The following is a 20,687-nucleotide window of genomic DNA, read 5'->3' on the forward strand; positions in this document are numbered from 1 at the left end:
CAACAAATTTTGATAGGTTGTGTAACAGTGTTCCAGTGCAGGAGACTATTGGTCAAATTGGATTTCCCTGTTTATGAAAATTAATCGCTAATTTTATTTTGTTTAAAAGTTTTCATTGATTGTTCGTGTATATTTAATAAAATTAGCAGCAAATCATATTGTGATCAGAAACATACAATTTAATAAATTTTACATGTTTTTAAATGGATCCTTTTCCCCAGGCTTTATAATGAAGTTGCCAACAAACCGCTTTGTAAAAAAAAGCAAAATAATTTTTCAGAAAAAAAGTAAAGGCTTTTAATAACTTGTATTATATAAAAGTCTCATCCACGTAATGGAACGTACCAATCGCAATGGTCACTCATTTAGATTGAGTTCCTATCTGTTTTCCAGGCTTTTTTGTATTGGTGGCGATTGTAGCATGGTACGTGTTCACGGTTTTAGTGCCCGTCTTTGGGCTTCTAAGCGGGAACGAATTAGCAATTCAGAAGATCTGTCTAAATAGACTGCATCTTAGATGGTAGGTTCGGGTTATGATGGTTGTAATATCTGGCTTTTACTCTTTATTTACTCTTCTCTTTATTTTATGCTGCTATCTTAAATCCTTTTTGCTTTCTTCGAAATCTTACGATCATTATTTTCTTCAGGTTCCTTGCATTCCTTGACTTTTATTTGTTGGTGGGATTAAAACACTATTTTGGATCATTTATTTTCCTTTATGTTAGGTAATAATTTCACGGAATTTCTATCTTGAGTTATATCATCTGTGATAAGGGATGCAACCAACATAGGAACTGGCAGAACAAACTATGAAATGAGGATAACGTGTTAACTTTGTTTTTAACAATCGGATATGCGTGCTTTTCTAGATGTTCCCACTGATATTCTTGGTTTTTTACCACATTTATAATTTACAATAAATTAAGCAATGCAACGCCCGTCTTTATTTGATCAAGGAAACGACATAAATTTTTTACAGCTGCTTCTTCTATTATGTATAATAAAATACTCGTATAATAATTTACATTGCAATTTCATCACGCCTTCCTAAATTTTTCTTGTTATTAATTGTGAATAGTCATTTTCTTTTCATCAAATGGTCCTCAATATAACCGTTCAAGGGGAGGAGATAAAACTGTTTTATGAAACACCTATAAATAAAAGACCGCTCAAAACATGGACTGAATTATTATTTGAATTCACAGAAAAAGATATGAAATTAAAAATATTGAAAACTCTTCACTAAAAAATAAGTTATAGAAATATAAACATTAACTTCTCTCGTTATTAGAGCATTTTTTGTACACCTTCGGTAGAAATTTTTGTTTAGTTTCGTTTGTGTTCATCGTTGTGAGGACAGTCGGGTAACAAAAAGAGCTATTTTTTCGTCCACTGGTGTAATTACAAATTTAAAATGGTTATTTCACGCAACAGCACCACTCTTATTTGACTGGGCACCATATGACAGTTACCTGTTAAAGAAAGTATCTACACATTTGTATTTTTGAAAAAAAGAAAAATAAAAGCGAAAATAAAAGGAAATTTAAGAAAATAAATTAAGAAGAAGTGAAAAAAAGTCAATCGCAAAGTGTGTGTTTATTAAAAAACTATCAAGCCTTAAGTATCTTTTTTGGAGGACTTTCTTTAGCGAAATCTGCCAAATGCAGCATGAATTAAAAAGAAAAAAGATTTATTTTCGCAGTTTCTCAGGACTCTTTCAAATAACATAACATGATAAATGTAGAAGCCGTCCTTAGATTTCAAATATTATTGTTAACATTTCTAAATAGAAACGTACAAAAACGATAAAGTTGAGAAAATGAAGCCTTTGCGAAGTTGTTTATAAACGTCTTATTGGTAAATCCATTCTGTTGAGATCTCCTATACAAGACATTACCTGCAGATCTTAAGGGCAATGATTACTGGAGTTAAAAGAAATATTTGCCTTGTATTTATCTATTTAAGATATCTACACCAGATAAATATCAAACTAAAACCATATCGAAATTACATCTGACACCAGAATCATTAAAAAGTGCTTCACATTAGTTCCGCCTGTTCGTTTTTTATCATTCAGTGAGTTAGTTCGCGAAATCATCCAGCAGAGAAAACAGAGAAGGGAGTTCACCTAGGGCCTTCTCGTTTGGTTTCAGCAAATGACTGCATTTCTCCATCCCGAACTTCCCAGTATATTTTAAGTTGCCGTACTACAACTTAACAACTAATTTCAATTCTTTTCTATCTCGAAATGATCCAAATGTGTGATCAAACCGAATGGTTTTTCTTGTTAAATGTAAAGGGGTGAGAACTGCAATCCATAAGTGAAATATCTAACAATAATTTTCTCTATGTTCGATATATATTTCTTTATTATTGTTATTATTATTATATACCTCTTCTTGACTATTTCTTTCCGTGCGCATATGTTTTTTTTACAAAGACAATATAAAACAGATATATATATATATATCAAGAAAAAATTTGGGCAAGGCAATAAAGTTCGTGCCGCAGACACATGAAACAGTAAACACGACATATTTTTAGACTTTGTTGCGACTAACAAACTTCTGATGCTTAGACCTAATTTTCTCTTTTTTATTCTTTTCGTAGAAGTTATTATTTCATTATGATTGAAACATATTTTTACGAAGAATATACACTAGAATCGAAATAAATAAAAAATTTTACCCCTGAAAAATGCATCTCAAAGTTCATGAACTTTGCGATTTTCGAATTTACAAGACACTGTATTTTTGTGTCGTGGCAGAAGCTGCCTTCCTTTGACTAAACTTAGGGGCTGTTCATATGGGAATTATTTTCTCGTGAACCGAGTAAATGTTCAGCATGATATCAAGTCGAGATGTCGGGTTGTTAACAAACTTTTAACAAATTTAGTTGCGTCTATATAAAAAAAACATTTACCCGTTCTGGTAATAAAGAATCGAAGAATAAAAATAGAAACTTATCAAATAGTATTTTTTCACCCGAAGAAAGGTTTCCCGCCATATGACCAAGAAAAGTAAAAATTATATCATGCTGAAATACTTCTCTGCTAACCGAGGAAATATTTCCCATATGAACAGCCCCTAAATTCGAATTTATTAATTCGAGCTAAGAAATGAAATATAGGCGGAAATATTTCATAAATTTATTGCATACTAAACTAAAAAAAATAAATACATTTTTCGAATTGACAGTGTTGATACAATACTAAAAAAATACTTAAAAAAATACTTAAAAAAATACTTAAAAAAATACTTAAAAAAATACTTAAAAAAATACTTAAAAAATACTTAAAAAAATACTTAAAAAAATACTTAAAAAAAAACTTAAGAAAATACTTAAAAAATACTTAAAAAAATACTTAAAAAAATACTTAAAAAATACTTAAAAAAATACTTAAAAAAATACTTAAAAAAATACTTAAAAAAATACTTAAAAAAATATTTAAAAAAATACTTAAAAAAATACTTAAAAAAATACTTAAAAAAATACTTAAAAAAATACTTAAGAAAATACTTAAGAAAATACTTAAAAAAATACTTAAAAAAATACTTAAAAAAATACTTAAAAAAATACTTAAAAAAATACTTAAAAAATACTTAAAAAAATACTTAAAAAATACTTAAAAAAATACTTAAAAAAATACTTAAAAAAATACTTAAAAAAATACTTAAAAAAATACTTAAAAAAATACTTAAAAAAATACTTAAAAAAATACTTAAAAAAATACTTAAAAAAATACTTAAAAAAATACTTAAAAAAATACTTAAAAAATACTTAAAAAAATACTTAAAAAATACTTAAAAAAATACTTAAAAAAATACTTAAAAAATACTTAAAAAATACTTAAAAAAATACTTAAAAAAATACTTAAAAAAATACTTAAAAAAATACTTAAAAAAATACTTAAAAAAATACTTAAAAAAATACTTAAAAAAATACTTAAAAAAATACTTAAAAAAATACTTAAAAAAATACTTAAAAAAATACTTAAAAAAATACTTAAAAAAATACTTAAAAAAATACTTAAAAAAATACTTAAAAAATACTTAAAAAAATACTTAAAAAAATACTTAAAAAAATACTTAAAAAAATACTTAAAAAAATATTTAAAAAAATACTTAAAAAAATACTTAAAAAAATACTTAAAAAAATACTTAAAAAAATACTTAAGAAAATACTTAAGAAAATACTTAAAAAAATACTTAAAAAAATACTTAAAAAAATACTTAAAAAAATACTTAAAAAAATACTTAAAAAATACTTAAAAAAATACTTAAAAAATACTTAAAAAAATACTTAAAAAAATACTTAAAAAAATACTTAAAAAAATACTTAAAAAAATACTTAAAAAAATACTTAAAAAAATACTTAAAAAAATACTTAAAAAAATACTTAAAAAAATACTTAAAAAAATACTTAAAAAAATACTTAAAAAATACTTAAAAAAATACTTAAAAAATACTTAAAAAAATACTTAAAAAAATACTTAAAAAATACTTAAAAAATACTTAAAAAAATACTTAAAAAAATACTTAAAAAAATACTTAAAAAAATACTTAAAAAAATACTTAAAAAAATACTTAAAAAAATACTTAAAAAAATACTTAAAAAAATACTTAAAAAAATACTTAAAAAAATACTTAAAAAAATACTTAAAAAAATACTTAAAAAAATACTTAAAAAAATACTTAAAAAAATACTTAAGAAAATACTTAAGAAAATAGTTAAATATTTTATTTTTGATCTCCTATCAAAAATATTGTTTTTATGATTAAATAAAGAAAACAAAAACATTGACTTTAACAAAAAGAACTGGAATTTTAATTGTTACAACGTTACGTATAACTTATAGATTATTTCGAACGTTTTTCAAGTAGATCTTCCCGCACCATGCTTAATTGTTTTTACCCAGGACTCGATACTTCTCTAGAAATTCAAATCAGCAAAACATTTTTCAAATTTATTCCTGTGAGTTATTGCTGAGGTCTATCAATCAATCAATGGTTTATCTCCTTGCTAGATGGAAATGTCTTCCCCTTTAGATCTCCCGGTATTATACTGCAAAAAAGGGCTGCGACAAAACAACAAACTGTTCGTTACATTGTAGCTCAGTTGTTGACTAAATTACCCACATCAATTAAAATTGCCGGTACAACACGTTAAAATATTTGTCTAAAGATGAAGAAGTTGCCATACTTAAATTGCTCATGTCTTAAAGCTTCATATATTTTCGCAGTAGGGTATATAGCTGTTGTGTTAGCAGATTATAGCGATTCTATCTATAGTCTTTTGGTTCTGTGTTGCTCAAGAATGAAACTGCGTGATGCCAATTTTGAGCAACTTATCGTAATATTACTGTGGAAAGTTTATCAGTTCTGGAACATGATAGTTTAGTAGGCGTAGTAGTAGTTTCGGGAGATCATAGCTATGAATACTGAACAGACAAACCGAAATAATATCTTCAATAACATATCGTAAATTTGTAAGTATAATACGCATGCGCCGAAATAAATCAGAATTATTAAATAATAAAAACGAAAGAATATCGAATATAAAGAAAATTATTGTCAATGCTCGCTTACTGTTTAAATAAATAGCAAGCCAATTGAAAAAGAAGCGTCATTTAAATTTTGATGACGTCAGAAACCCATCTGCAAAAAATTAGAACCTGTTTTCACGTTGCCTCTATTGTGTATAGCTTAAAGCGCTGATTAAGAAAATGTATATGATCGTGTGGTTTTGAAGACCGGTTAATGAGATATAAGGGCTTAAATATTTTTTTAAGAATTTGTATACCTGTTGCCTCCATCGTATAGATCTTGAAACGCTGATCAAGAAAATGTATAGGATCATGTACTTTTCATAAACGGTTGCAGGGTTATTAGGGTTTGTTTGACATTGCATAAAGTGATTACGTTTGATTAAGTTGAAAACCTTTATTATTTCAATCAGAAGTGTCAAAAACATCAAATTTATATCTGCAAAATCATTTATTCGGTTATATACTATCCTGTTCCCCAAAAATATGCAAAAAGTGTAAAAAATTAACCGGTTAAGAATACAAATTTTTTTCTTAGTATGATGATCTGTAGTGACCTTTACCAACCATTTTAAACGTGAATGTCAAAAAAGAATAAGGAGTAAATTTGAATCAACAAAGATATTATTTTGGAAAACAGAGTGTATATATGGTCCGTCCTCACAAAAGTTTACACAAAATGTAAAACAGATTTGTTTTTGAGGAGCATATCCAAATCAACGAAAATCAGTTTATTTAGCAAGTCTTATACTGCCATTGCTCACAAATCTTCCACATAAAAATTATGAAACACATCAAATTATAGAAAAATCAGGCATTTCATCATACAATATAAAAAACAAAAGAGCACAGTCTCCGTATTATTATAGACGTTATTAGTCAGATATTGTTTCACGATTCTGTGAGCGACTAAACAATGTAAGGGGCGTAATGGAAAGGTAGTGTAGGTTATTATTGTGTGTTTCTTAATTTGATTAAATTTTTAGCAGCTGTAAAATATTTCTTTCGTTTCCTTAGTAAAATGGAGACTCGATATCGTTCGAGCGCTATAAGTACAGTAACGAGGCAAACATATCAGTACGCCATGTTCTGAAGAAAAGCACGCAGGGATTCCATTGTGGTAGAAGAACAAGGATGTCGTACTTCATCTTAACTTTTGTTATATTCTGTCCTTTTGTATGCTGGTCATATCCCTTATCTGCTGATGTAACCCAAAATGAACATTTCGTTAAAGTGGAATTATTACCATCGCAAGAAAGAATGATGCAAACTGCACATATAACGTTTCCCAGAAGCACATCAAATGATGAAAGTCAAATGAAGAGTCTAAAGACTTTAAAGAAAAAGAAGAAAATAAAAAGAAAGCATAAATTAAAGAAAATAAAAAAGGCGAAAAAAAAAAGAAAGAAGATGAAAAACACACTTAATCAAGTACAAGCTAACTCAGCCACATTTTCCAATACAGGGACAGGCGAGATGTCTCAATCGCAACCTTACGGTGCTGCCATTATAAATACAAACACAGATGGATCAACTGAATTGTCATCTATTTCTCCCACAAATGGAAACGTGGAGGCAAGCGAACTATTCCAATCGCTACCGTACGGTGTTGCCATTACAAGTACAAACACAGATGGATCATCTGAATTGTCATCTATTTCTCCCACAAATGGAAACGTGGAGGCAAGCGAACTATCCCAGTCGCTACCGTACGGTGCTGCCATTACAAATACAAATACAGATGGATCAACTGAATTGTCATCTATTTCTCCCTCAAATGGAAACATGGAAGCAAGCGAACTATCCCAATCGCTACCGTACGGTGCTGCTATTACAAATACAAATACAGATGGATCAACTGAATTGTCAGCTATTTCTGCCTCAAATGGAAACATGGAGGCAAGCGAATTATCTCAATCAATTCAAACCACCATCGCCACTACAAAATTTACGACGGAATCTCATGCTCCAGGTGATACATTTATAGATATTCCATTTATGGATATGCTTAATCTTGATCTTTAATGATTGTTAATTCGTCTCTCGAATGTGTGTTTTTTTTTTCAAAACGTCAATGTTGTAATTTACAAACAAAATTTAAATTTAGTTCTAAACTTAAAGTTAACTCTTCTTCTTTTTTTTATTAAAAGTTCAAACTACTATTGACAACGCCCTAAACTCTACGACAGGGGAGTACGCAGAATCATAATCGACTGCGTCTGTGACCCCTGTTACACTGCTAAATGATTTTTATTTATTTATCTATGATTTATGGATATGTTTCCCGAAATCTAAAGTAATAAAACATCCCTTATTGGGGCTTAGACTATTGTCTGTTTTTAACAACCGGTAATAAACTGTGGAAAACCCAGTTTCTATTTTCGCATGCATCACCCTGATCCGATTCTCTTTAATATCATCTTAAATATTTTAATAAGAAGAAATTAACTGGCTTACATTTTGGTGACGTTAGAATTCTATTTTTATTTTTACCAGAAAAAGTTACATCAACCATTTTTGCTTTGCTTTCTCCCTATAGTCAATTTTCGCTTCTCAATACTTTAACCATACTTTCTTGTTATCACCACTCTAATTGTGTTAAGGTTTGAAACAATAGCTTTTTCAGCTATAATTTTTTAACATTTCCATGAACTTATACAGAGATTTTAGTGTTTTATCAACTAGCCATTGGCGCATGGGTACTCATATATAATAACGGTACGCAAAGGTCACGCTCGCCAATAACGGCTGCATTTTTGTGCAACTTTTTGGTTGTTGCAAGGTACCTCGCGCCTCACAGATGTGCAGACCTGCATTTAAGTTTTCTTATCTCACCAAAAATGTAAAGAAGTAAAAAATTTTGTACACACAAAGGTCATGCGACAATTTTTAGTATGCGCCCTAGGTAAATATCGCGGGGATTTGTCGTGTCCGGTGGCATTTGACAGCCCTATCATATAGGCATTTTTAATTATATTCGATCCGGCCCCCTCCTGCCGATTTTTTTATTAACTCTTTCTTGCTATGCAGCACAAATAAAACACTAACTGATTTTCTATAGTTATCTGTTACTCACATGCATGCTACATATTTAGTTCTCATACCTCTTAAAATCTTATATGTTAGCCATTATTCAAAACCACCCGAAATTTTTATAAAATTGAGATAATATGAGATAAGATAACATAAGAAAAAAAGAAAAGAAAATAAGAAAAGAGAAGGTTTTTTACAGGATATTTATTCTTCGTTTTAAAGCTTGAATCCAATCGTTTGTTTTTCATTTTTCCCGAAAGGTTAAACAGGTTGGCCTGCTCCTGGTGTTGCATCACATGCGGCTGATACTCAAGCACAGTTCCCACATTGTTACAGAATCATACTTACTGTGCAGCTGCTAAAAAAGAAGGTTTAGGTAAAAAAATCTAGATCGCCATAATAAGTTTTAGGATTTAGATAAAAACAACTTCAGCGAAATGTCCAATCAACAAAAAGAAATCCAGCATGGTTTTTTGTACAGCCATCACAATCTAAACTACAGACGCTTGGGAGAGAGTGTTTCTATCACTCAGGTTGGTTAAGTTTGTTTACCTTTTGTCTTTCGAAGACAAGGCGTAAAGAAACTTTAGGAAAGTCATCGATTTTTATTTCGCCCAATCACGTTGCACTATTTCAATTTTGAAATCAAAAAAAAATTACAGTTTCTGCGGGACGGGAAGAGAAATAGAAAGAACTTTGATGGAACTACAATCCCGGTTAAATATATTGGCAGTAAGCTACAGAAAGTGCAGTATAATCCTTTTCTACCCCCTCTTCAATGTTTGGAAACGTGTTAGCACGACTTTTGAACATTGATAAAGGGGGCTTTGTACTTATCCTGCTCTTGTTACACATGTAAAAAGGGTTTACTGCCATTATTTTTGACCGAAATTGTCTGAATTTCAAGAAAAAAAATGAAAAGACTTTTCCTTCCTAGAGAAGGTCATAAAGGTATCTGTAACCCGAATTTGTTACACCCACACGTAGAATTGAACCTAGTTTCTTTGACACTACTATTATTTAACGAATCCAGTAAAATGATAAGAAAAATTAAGGGCCAAATTTGAAGAAAACAAAAGTGAAATCAAATAATACTCAACACCAGAAATAAGCTCTTATTCTAGCCTAAAATAAAGTATAAAATAAAGCAAAAAACCTAACATAGAATGGCAAACAATATAAAGAGCGATGAGAAGCTTGAGAACAAAGACAGTTGCAGAACGTATATTTCAACCTACTCAACACAGATCTAAGTGTTGTTCCAAATTAAAAGACGTTCACTGACATCTTATTAGAAGCATTTTCCATAGGGACGTCTAAGGCTAATGTTGAACACTAGGCTACTTGTACAGAAGATCATGCAGATGGTAAGCATTACCACTACCACATGGCATTGAAACTGAGTGAAACTCGTCATTGGCACCCCTTTTATCAGCACATTTACAAGACACGTAAGATTTCTGTAAACTTCTTATCCAAAAACTATGGTACTTGGCTGCATACCGTTATATTTGCAAATATAAAGCATTTAACTCGGTTTTGCACAGCACAAATCACCCAAACTTAAAGAATGCCAAATAACCAGCGTCAAAACGGAGTTTCACTCGGCTTTCCCAAAACTCAAAGAAACGCCAGCGTTCGGAGCGTCTAGTACAAAAACCGGAAGCTTCAGCTAAGCGACGCTTATCTAACAGTGATGTTGCCAAGTTTCTTGTTAAAAACGACATAAAAGGTGACACTCAGCTCATGTCAGTGGCAAACCAGAGACAAGCTGAAAATGATCTAGACTTATTCAATTTTATCTTGAACAAGTCTTCAAAGTTACTCTAAGAACTCATTTCTGTAACTTGAAAAATATACAGTGCCCCTAAAGCGATCGAGCGACAGAGAAAATGTAGACTTGACGTTGTGGTAGAAAAATTAAACACAGCCTGCGTAGACGGCTGCAACGGCACTTGGGTGGTGTGTGCAAGGCAAGTGTTGAGAAACAATAGAATCAATAAATACGTTTTTGCTGATGCCCTGAGGGAATGTCTGAAGCGCGGTCACAAGAAAAATAACAATATCCTGTTAACAGGACCAAAAAATTGTGGAAAATCATTTTGTTGAACCCTGCAGAACTAATTTTAAATTGTTTTAATAATCCTGCAAGCAGCAAGTACGCATGGCCTCGATAGATGAGAAATCGCCTACCATAATGATTTTAGTTGGTCAGCGGAATTGATCGCACTGAACGAATTTCTCTTCCTGTTGGAAAGTCTGAACCGTTCACCAACCAAGGCCTAAAAACCAATTTGCCACTGATATGGTTATACCAATACTTGCTATATTACCCCACAGCAAGCAGGTTTCGATCCACGGTGAGTTATGAGTTGGTTGAATCTTTAACCTGTCACTGTTCATTTCTCTAACAGAGTGGGTGTTTAAAGAGAGAATATTTTTCATCTTAAGTAAAATATAATTTTTATAAAACGAATTTAAATATTGCCCGGTCATTTATTTTTTGTGCGCATATATATTTAGTAAATTCACTCTTCCAGAAGAGGATGTTTTTTCTTACGATCTCTTTCGCTTTTCCTTTATGCAATATCACAGTTTTTTATTTCTTTCATAATTCCCACGACAATACACGGGATAAATATTTGCTAAAAATAGTATTTCTTACTTTATAAGTTATACAGAAAAAAGGGAGGAATAAAAGGTATATTTATATGTTCAGATTACAAGATGGATTTGGTAACGGGTATTTTTAGGAGTGTGAGCAGTGTAGATACATGATATGAAAGCTTCAAAAAAGAGGTTATTCATCTGCTCCTTAAAATAGTTCACACAGAATAATTATTTTGTTGTACACGGAAAGCATATCAAAGTAATATTAACGCAGAAATAATATAAGTAGTATTTAATAAACGATAAAGTTAATATAAATCACTAATAGTAAAGACATTGTCGAGAATAAAAATAAGAATAAAAATGGGATCCTTTAAGTTGGGCTTTGTTTTGTTGTGGTGTTACGCATATGCAATACCTCATTTGGATGACAATGGTGGAAGTAGTTGGGCGGCACCAGAAAACAACAAAGCAGAAAAGAAAAATATTGAGGAAGATAATATGGTGCAAGGTATAAGACATGTAGATGATACAAATGCAGAAAATAACGAAGATGACAGTATTCAGCGAAGAATTACGTTTCAAACTTACGGTAATTTTAGCGCACTGGATGGATTTTATTATTATTATGACGACGAAGAAGAAGAAGAAGAAGAAGAAGAAGAAGGCGGTAATTGATAATGTTTGTGTTGTCAACAATTTTGTTAATAGAAGTTTTAACATATTATAAAACGTGATTATTTTATAAAATACAACCCAAAAAATTCTTATTTTGGATTTTCCCTATTGGACATATACCATATTGGAAGAAATACCATTGCTTCAATTTTCTTTCATACTTGGCATGATGTGAGTTAGAGATAAGAAATTTCTCCCCGCTCCATGTTCTAACAATTGTTTCTACGATTTAGATAGTACAATTAAAAGCGAAAGTCAGTTGCATCTAATGTTTTATCAGGATAATATATTTGTTTTGCGTCGATTCATCAGGCAAACAAATACAATGTAGCATAACATATTGCAATCCACTAAAAAATCACACGACGCACAACTACGAAATTTCTCATTTACTAAATTGAACAATTGCTGAGAAAAAAAGTGTTCCCACCTGATACGGAAATAGAATTATAGCATATTTTCAAAAATCAAGAGGTTCTACGATACAAAAAATTGTTATAAACAGTAAATTGTGCTGTAAATACAATTTACAAAACCCGCCCTCGTTTACCGGGTTTGTTAGCCTTCTTCTATATGTAGTTATTTTGTGCGGTTGAAAACTAAAGGCTGGAGTGTCAATTTTAACTTCGCGTCGATAGTTCGCTGGAAAAAATTCATGGAAAATAATTCTGCGAACTCTATGCACCCCTTCATATGGGTTTTTGTCGTACTCTGATATTCCTTGCCGAGAAACGAGTACAATTTTCATTATATTATATTTCAACTTTACTGTGCAAAAAGCTTATATTTCTTCTGATTGGTTTACCAAAATGTTTTGCAAAGCGAGAGGTTTTCGGTAAGTTTTATTCAAAGGTTTTTATCAAGTAAAATATAATTTTTATAAAACAAATTTAAATATTGCCCGGTCATTTATTTTTTGTGCGCATATATATTTAGTAAATTCACTCTTCTTTCCTGTTTTTTTTCCTTTTGATATAGAAGAAGACGTCGAAAAATATCTTTTATCGCTGACCGGTTTTTGAAATATGATTGGCTTTCTCATTTTTACATAATTATGACGATTTCTTAGTCAGCACTTCTTTTTAGTCAAGATTAATATGGCGCATAGAGACGTAACTTAGTTTTTAAAACAAAAAAATCAAGCCAGCCAAATTTTATGAGAGCGTAGTATCGTCTTCAGTATAAGTTTTATACTGCCACTTAGCTGCATTTAACTAACATGAACAATAGCTTATTGTAGCTACAGCTATATAACTCTTTGGTTATTCTTACTTTAGCTTAGCTGCTACTATAGCTAGGTAGCTACAACCCAAGTTGCGACTTAGTAACAATCAGGTGGGGAAACAAAACACAAAGAACAAAAAAATGATGGATAGTATAAACAGCACCTCTAAACAACTGAGCATACACCTTAAATTAAGCATAAATAGCTGTAACAAGCTAAGTAGTTAATCTATGGTGTACCTTTGCACTATATGATTTTACATGGCTCAGAAAAGTAACTTGATATTTACAAACAAATTTCACGGTCCTCAAAATACAAAGTATTGATTAACGCTCATGAACAAAAATTATGACAACATACAACAACATTCACGTCAATATTCACAATGTTTTTGCCAGCCCTGTCGTCCAAAAGTGCCGGAGACCATGTTCCTCGGCAACAACAAAGACGCTATAATGAAGAAGAACTACTTTATTATCACTAACATACTGCCAAGCAGTGAGCGGGATTCGATCCGCTGTTCCCAGAAGTGGGAGCCGCAGACCGACCCACTACACTACGTGCGCCAATATGTTAGTGATTGACTCAGATAGTTTATCCAGATGGTGTGTAACAAAGACGGTCACGAACAACTTGGGCCAGTTGGTTGAATGAAATATGCATCGCAACCTTCCGATTAGCTTTTTTACTAGCATCGCGAAAATTTAGCAACATTAGGTAAACCCCAACGTGCTGGTATCAGAAGAACGTACACATTGTGACAAAGTGTTTGATTGAAGCAGCAACTTGCATTTAAAGTAACACATTGCTACTTTGGGTACATCTTCGCTTCCCTTAATGGGCTCTCGTGACCCACACGCAAAAGTTATATCCGCCAACAAATTGAATGCACCGCAAATTTTAATTTACTTTAGTTCAATTCACCTTGAAGCGCCTTTAATGGGCGGCCATAATAGGGTACTAGATAAAGTATCTAAAAATATTTAACTATATACAATCACGGGATATCATAAAGTTGGTGGCGAATGCATGGGTCGATTGCAAAATAGCTGAAAAATAATTTTTAAAAAGGTTTTATCTATATATTTTAAACCATTAAGCATCAACATTTGGTTTTTACAAAAGTATATCGAAAATTAAGGCCATTGCCGTTTTTTTACAGCGCAGAAAAGTTAAATCTTTACTTTGTGTCCTTCCTTAATCTTTGCCTGCATGCAATGTTCAACAATTTCAATAATGTGTTAAGATAGTGCTGCCAGTTCCTTCTGTGGTATAATAACTTTGTTAAGAAGTTTCAATCTAAAGGTTAGCCTTTAGATTGAAACTTTTAATAAAGTTAAATAACAATAGCCATTTTGTGACTGTAGGTAGTGGACTGAACTGTTAGATGATCCTCCTGTATATTAAACACCTGTTCTTTAAATCAACCTTCATGTTATAAATTAACAATAGCTATAGGTACAATCTTGTACAAAATATTGAGGTAAAGGCAGTTCTTTCGTCATTTCTCAAATATAAAAAAATTCATCAATTTTGCACAGTTCAATAATTTTGCACACACGTAGACCAGGCCAGTAGCGTTTAAAGTTTTCTAGTTGCATTCTCCAGCACGTTTGTACACCAAAATAGTCCACATGGTAACTTCAGCAACAGTTACCACCTTTAAGAAGTTTTAACTAAAAACCTAAGCTCTAATTCCATTCTGAGCCTTGACAAGTGAAGTTTTAAAGTTTTAAACGGGTAAATCTAATATAGAAGTAGCCTCCGCAATTAGTAGCGAACTTCCAAATTAGTTAACTAGTCTCAACGTATTTTTACCAAGGTGGTAGGTAACTGATGTATCTAGACCTACTACTGACAAGGTCTAACACAAGAACAACCGAAAAATGTTGACTTACTGTTGTGAAAATAGAAGAAAGGGTTTATCAAATAAAAAGATCTAAAATCAAGTTCAGTCGAAGGAAAACCACAACATTTTTATAGAGCCTACTTTCTAATTACATTCTTAACTGACAAACGGGTATGGTGGCAATATATTTACTTCGCTGACTGTGCAAATTTATGATTTACTAATTTTCCGTTGAAAGGTAAATGATCGTACAGGGACGATTTAAATTTTTGTTCGAAATTTTTCGAACAAAACGTGGCGTGGCGCGAAATTAGACTGTTAACAAGTTAATTTTTAGTGAGAAGGAATGAGAAAAAAATGCTTGTTTTTCATCTTCAATGTGTATTTAAAATAAATATTCTTTGAATGATTATTTTAAGTTTTTAAATAATACAGAAATGTGGGTATTTCATGTATCCTTTATTACCGACTATTAAAAAAATGTGATTTAACTATATTATATGATTGATGACTTCAAATTTTATTTATTAGAATGTTTACAGTCACACTTTTTTTAAAGAATAACATTTATTTGTTTTTTTAGTTTGCAAGAAAAATCTTTGCGAAATGGTGTTAGTAACTTTTTTGCTGAAAATAGTTCTAGCAAAAGGCTGTCGTATGATTCACAAATCTCCCCAAATTATTAATTGATTTGGGCGCAAAGCAGCTGTTGCTAACAACTAACATTCTCTATGCTCACTGGCAAATAGACTAGCTATACTACCAAGCTACCTAGCCAGGCAGGTTAATTTCCAAATAAAGTACGACTGAACTCTCCAGTAGAAATAAATAACTCATTTTTGCAGTCGGAAAACTCGATGTTAAATTTACAAAAATTTTGCGTTAAATTTCAGGTTGCTTATCTTGATATTGATATTGGTATTTACTTATCAAATGTACTTTCTTTTAAAAAATAACTAAAGATGTTGCCAAAAAGAAATTAAGCTGACAACAATACACCAATCGTACTCTTCTGTGGTGCATGGCCTTGCGGTTATTGAGTTTGCTTTGTAATTACGGTCCATGGTTTGGTAAACAGCGCGGGCATGTTTAGCAAGTGCATTTACGACAGTCCATGCCATGTGGAGGAAATTGCGTACATAGTGCCGGTGTACACTTAATGTATACATTTTTAAGGCAGGACCCACATTAAAAACAGTGTTTTAACAGTGTAGTGGCTATATCCTGCATTTTTGAGGACATTTCAGTCCGCGAACAATTTTTTCGTTACCATAATTTCTTTTACTCCATTTACATTCACTTTGTATAATATTTAGCTACTTTTTTAATACGCAAAAACGATTTCTATACAAATGTGTGTTTATAAGAGTAATTAAAACCAAAATAAGAAATGCCAGTGAGATTGAGTACCACTCAATACTGAAGAAAAACATTCCAGCCAATGGTTGCGCGATTACACCGGATACAGAAAAACAAAAATAGTTTATTCCCTGTCCTGTTGCCTTTAAATGTATGGGAAGGTGCGAACCAATGACTGAAGTAATCAAGACATTCGAAGCAACCCATAGGAATGTGTAGGAATACACACCAGCACATACCACTAGATAGCAAACATATTTTCTTGTTATAATGGTAGTGATGGCAACTCCAGTCATCAAGATAACTTGAACCAAGAGCATGATGATCGTGAGTACCAATTCGTTCATGTAGCTAGTAATCAGTGGAATGGCAAATAATATCAAAATTTTGGCAAGAAAAGATGCGAGGATTACTAAGCTACCGCATTTTGTGGGACAGCTGAAACATTCGGATAATATTGACTGAGTGAATATACTAAATGAAAAGAATGTTCCTGTCACTAATATTTGCAAGATAAACATTAATAAAAGGAAATAATTGCTCAAGAAATAGCTAAAATGACTCCAATTGAATTTTGGCTTTCTTTCATCCGTAGTGTCTTGGAAAGTGACATCTCTCAGTGCGATGTGAACAACTAAAAAAACGATTATACACGCCGACGCACATATCAATGGTGGTGCAGTAGCTGCGTTAATATTAACACTTCCAATCTGAGAGTTCAAATCAGGTAACGCCCAAAAATTAAGCAAAGAACCAATGGTAGTAGCCAGTGAATCAAATATTTGACTGAAAGATAATTCTTTCGTTACTTTAGAAGCATCTCTTGAAATTTCAGCATACACAAGCACTGAGGAAGAAGGAAAAAATCCAGAAATGATTTGGCCTGCTATAGCTACTGTTGGTGTGTTGGCGCATGCGTATATGATATAGCCAGATATTGAGCAGAAAGTAAGGAAGGAAAATATAACTTTAAACTGTCTGGTCCGATCGTAAAGTAATCCAACAATCAAGGAGCCTAAGAAAGTTGAGCATGTAAATGCACCTGAATTGATACCCATGTAGTAGGTAGCCATATTCTCGTCTTTTAGCATGCTAAAATATTTTAAATTGATGGTCGGTATCATCAACCCGAAGTCAAAACCTCTCAAAAATAATATGGCTGCTAGAGCAACACGTTTCCTTGAGACGTCTGACATTTTCTCGTTCTTTCTTTTTTGCCAATGATGATATCATGAAAAGTATAACTCTAAAGTATTTTTGTCACGTTGTCATACGCTTGTCACATCTCACTTTGCTGCACTATCGCTCAGAAATATTATTTGTTAGAAAGAATAAATAAGACATTTGAATTAAAGTTATCAATATTATCTTTCCTTACTATAGAGAGTAATTAGAGAAAATTAAAAAAATAAACTAAATTAATTGTTGGTTGCTCAGTGGTTTAGAAAAGCGGCATTTGTGATGTTAGCAAGATGATGATCGGAAATGGAGTTTATTTCCGCCTCTGTGAAGGAGTGTGCATAATAAGCATGCAGAGTAGGATAGGGGCAGGATTTAAAAAAAAAGATTAAGGAAGGTGTTCTTTCTGTATTTTACTCAAATGATTGCGTCATTGCATGAAATTATCCAGTTATCGATGATGGTTTCTTTCGAGCATACAAAAGGATAAAATATGATTTTGCAAATAGTTTAGATGCTTTTATTACGTAACACACGACCCAGTGGGCACGGGAACGTTTTTTTAACGTCCAAATAACGTCATTTCGATCGTTATGTGCCCACTGGGGACATGTCTCAAAATATTTTTCATTTGTCGTTTGTTCGCACTTGCAATTACGGGTAAGAAAATCCTGACCATTGTCAGATTTTCTATGAACAAAATATCCACATGAGAGCAACATGTAAATCGCGAGCGTGCCAGCACAAGCTGCATACAAACCGCCACGAACCATCACAAAATATATAAAAGCAACAAGATCAACCAACAGCTACAAAAGCACATGCGAGCCACTGTGAACCACATTGCTTTTTTCAGAAGATCTTCGCAAGAGAAACATGCGCAGATGTATTAAAATTAGCCATTGAGTTATGGAATAAAATGAAATGACAACATATGCAGATTTTTCAATCTTAACCTTCTTTTGCGAGCTTTATCTCGCAAAACTTTCAAAATCTTCTAGCATAAACTATATGGGGTCATTTACATAAAAATAAGTTGTTGCATTGTTTGTTCACAACGATAGGGTAAAAAAAGGTCTTTCGTATAATTTCTTGCTTTGACGCCAAACAATTTTTTTTTTCATTTTAGCAGAGAGTTTGAAAAACTTCGAAATAGTAAATCGCGAATACTTTCCAGTCCGTGGATGCGCTAAAGTTTATCCAAACAATTTCGCGAGTTTTTATACTGTCTATGATTGTAGTAAATGCTTTTCGGCATGTTAAAATGAAAATCAAAACTTCTGATTAGAATCTTTTTGCTTTTTTCTAGTTTAACATATTCACATTAGGAAATAGATGAATTGAAAAAAGAACAGGTGAAAACTGCAACATGTATGAATATGTTGGTGTTAATTTTCATGCGTGTTACTTAAAGCTAAACGCAAGGAAAAAAAAATCGCTTCAATTTGCAGTAAGCTTATTTACCAACTGGTGGCCTTGTTGGATGGTCTTGGTTTTGCAGACACCGAGTCATGCCAGAGACTATAAAAGTGTGACTCGATCATTTCTGCTTAACGTTCAGCATAAGAAAAAATTGATATCTTAGGTGGTTGTCTAGTTGAGCGGTTGTTGTGCTTGCACGGCTTTCGTAGTTCAAATGGGAGCTTTAAATGCATCCTGGGTAAATAGTAGTGATAATAACAATAAGTGCAAAGTGATGGTCCGAGTCTAAATTTATCATAAAATAAGAACAATTCCGGATGTGTCTCTTGCAATATTCTCTCTCAAATATATGCGGTCTTCATAACAACAATTTTATACCAACAGGACTCTTAGATAATGCCGAAAATTAAGACTAGTTTCCCTATTCAGAACAAATCAGGCTGAAGAAGGTCTCGACAAATAAGAAAGGAGGCCTATAAACTCTTTTATTAACATTTTTTTTGCATCCGCTGAACTAGATCGTTTCTAAGAGAAAGTCCATCACAACTCTTACATGTTGCCAATATAATATATATTAACAAATTATATTAACAAATTTGCAAAATAATTATTCAGTTCTTTAATAATTCAACGTTTTTTACAATGTGAGAAAATGTGAGAACGGAAAAAATATATTCCACAATTCTTTAAAAAGTGAATTTAGGTGGAAGGGAAACAAAAATGGGATGCTTCATGGTAACTATTGTTTTGTTGCAGTGCTACGCATATTCCCTACCTCAAACAGAAAATAATGATGTGAGGAATCAAATGATATCACAAAGCAATACGGACTTAATAAGAGACTTAACCGTTCCACATCCCTTTTCAACTTATGGAGAATACAAAAACATATGCAAGCTGATTGAAATAGGTTATTATAAAGACGATGATGATGAATTTGATTGCGATACATAACATTTTTACAAGAGAATGTTTTAGAGAACCTAAAGTTGTAATAATATTAGTCAGACGTAAAATCGGGTGTCGCAATCTATCCATACAGGTGAATGAATTCAATATTTGATTACAGCAAATCAAATAAACCAAACTAATTTATTAAAAATAAACTTTGAAATGTAATTGTGTACGCTCAAACATTTTGTACTGTTGTTTAAATTCTTAGTACTGTTACCACAGGGGAGGGGTGTAATCAAACGCTGAAATTGTTTGACTTTTTCTAACTGGAAAATCTTTGTACTTCGCGGAGGTATTACAGGGTGCAACTTTTTGTAAATTTTAATGAGTGCTACATGTCTGAGCGTTGTAACATAATCTATCGGTAAATATTATTTAACACAAGTCTGTTCGTTACCAAGTGTTTACAAGGGGATCCTAGAGATAACATACAGACCAGATAATGAAGGCTGTATCATCAGTTATGCATAAGAAATCTAAATTTATTGATAAATTGTGAGAATGGCTGAGTTTAGTCATGTGTGATGTCTTTCCTGATGTCCATGATGTCTTTGACTTAATTCTTCACCTAGAATCCGTTTGTATTAAAACAATAATTTATTACCGAAGCATAAGCAACTTTAAATTTACTTTATGCCCCTTAGGGCATAAAGTAAATTTAGTTACCTGTTAGGTAATTGAATGTAATTGAGAATAAGGAAATGACAACCGCTTGTAACTTTGTATTTATACGTTCAAACCGAAATATAAAATCAATAATAAATATAAGTTAAATGTGGAGTTGTACCCTACACTTCCCTCTCAATGCTACAGAAACTAAATAATAGAATAGC

At 31.8% G+C, this 20,687-nt stretch overlaps 1 protein-coding gene across 1 annotated transcript; it reads left to right on the plus strand.

Moving 5' to 3' along the window:
• The first annotated feature begins 6,955 nt into the window (after positions 1-6,955).
• Positions 6,956-7,570, plus strand: LOC130648627 (uncharacterized). The gene has a single exon (XM_057454683.1). It carries the CDS (start codon positions 6,956-6,958, stop codon positions 7,568-7,570), a length of 615 nt encoding a protein of 204 aa, XP_057310666.1.
• Positions 7,571-20,687: the final 13,117 nt, after the last annotated feature.

The sequence above is a fragment of the Hydractinia symbiolongicarpus genome, chromosome 7 (genome assembly GCF_029227915.1).
Source record: "Hydractinia symbiolongicarpus strain clone_291-10 chromosome 7, HSymV2.1, whole genome shotgun sequence".
Taxonomy (NCBI): Eukaryota; Metazoa; Cnidaria; class Hydrozoa; order Anthoathecata; family Hydractiniidae; genus Hydractinia; species Hydractinia symbiolongicarpus.

What these genes read in the sequence shown, in the direction of transcription:
- LOC130648627 (XM_057454683.1), top strand. Translation starts at nt 6,956, where the DNA reads ATGAAAAACACACTTAATCAAGTACAAGCTAACTCAGCCACATTTTCC.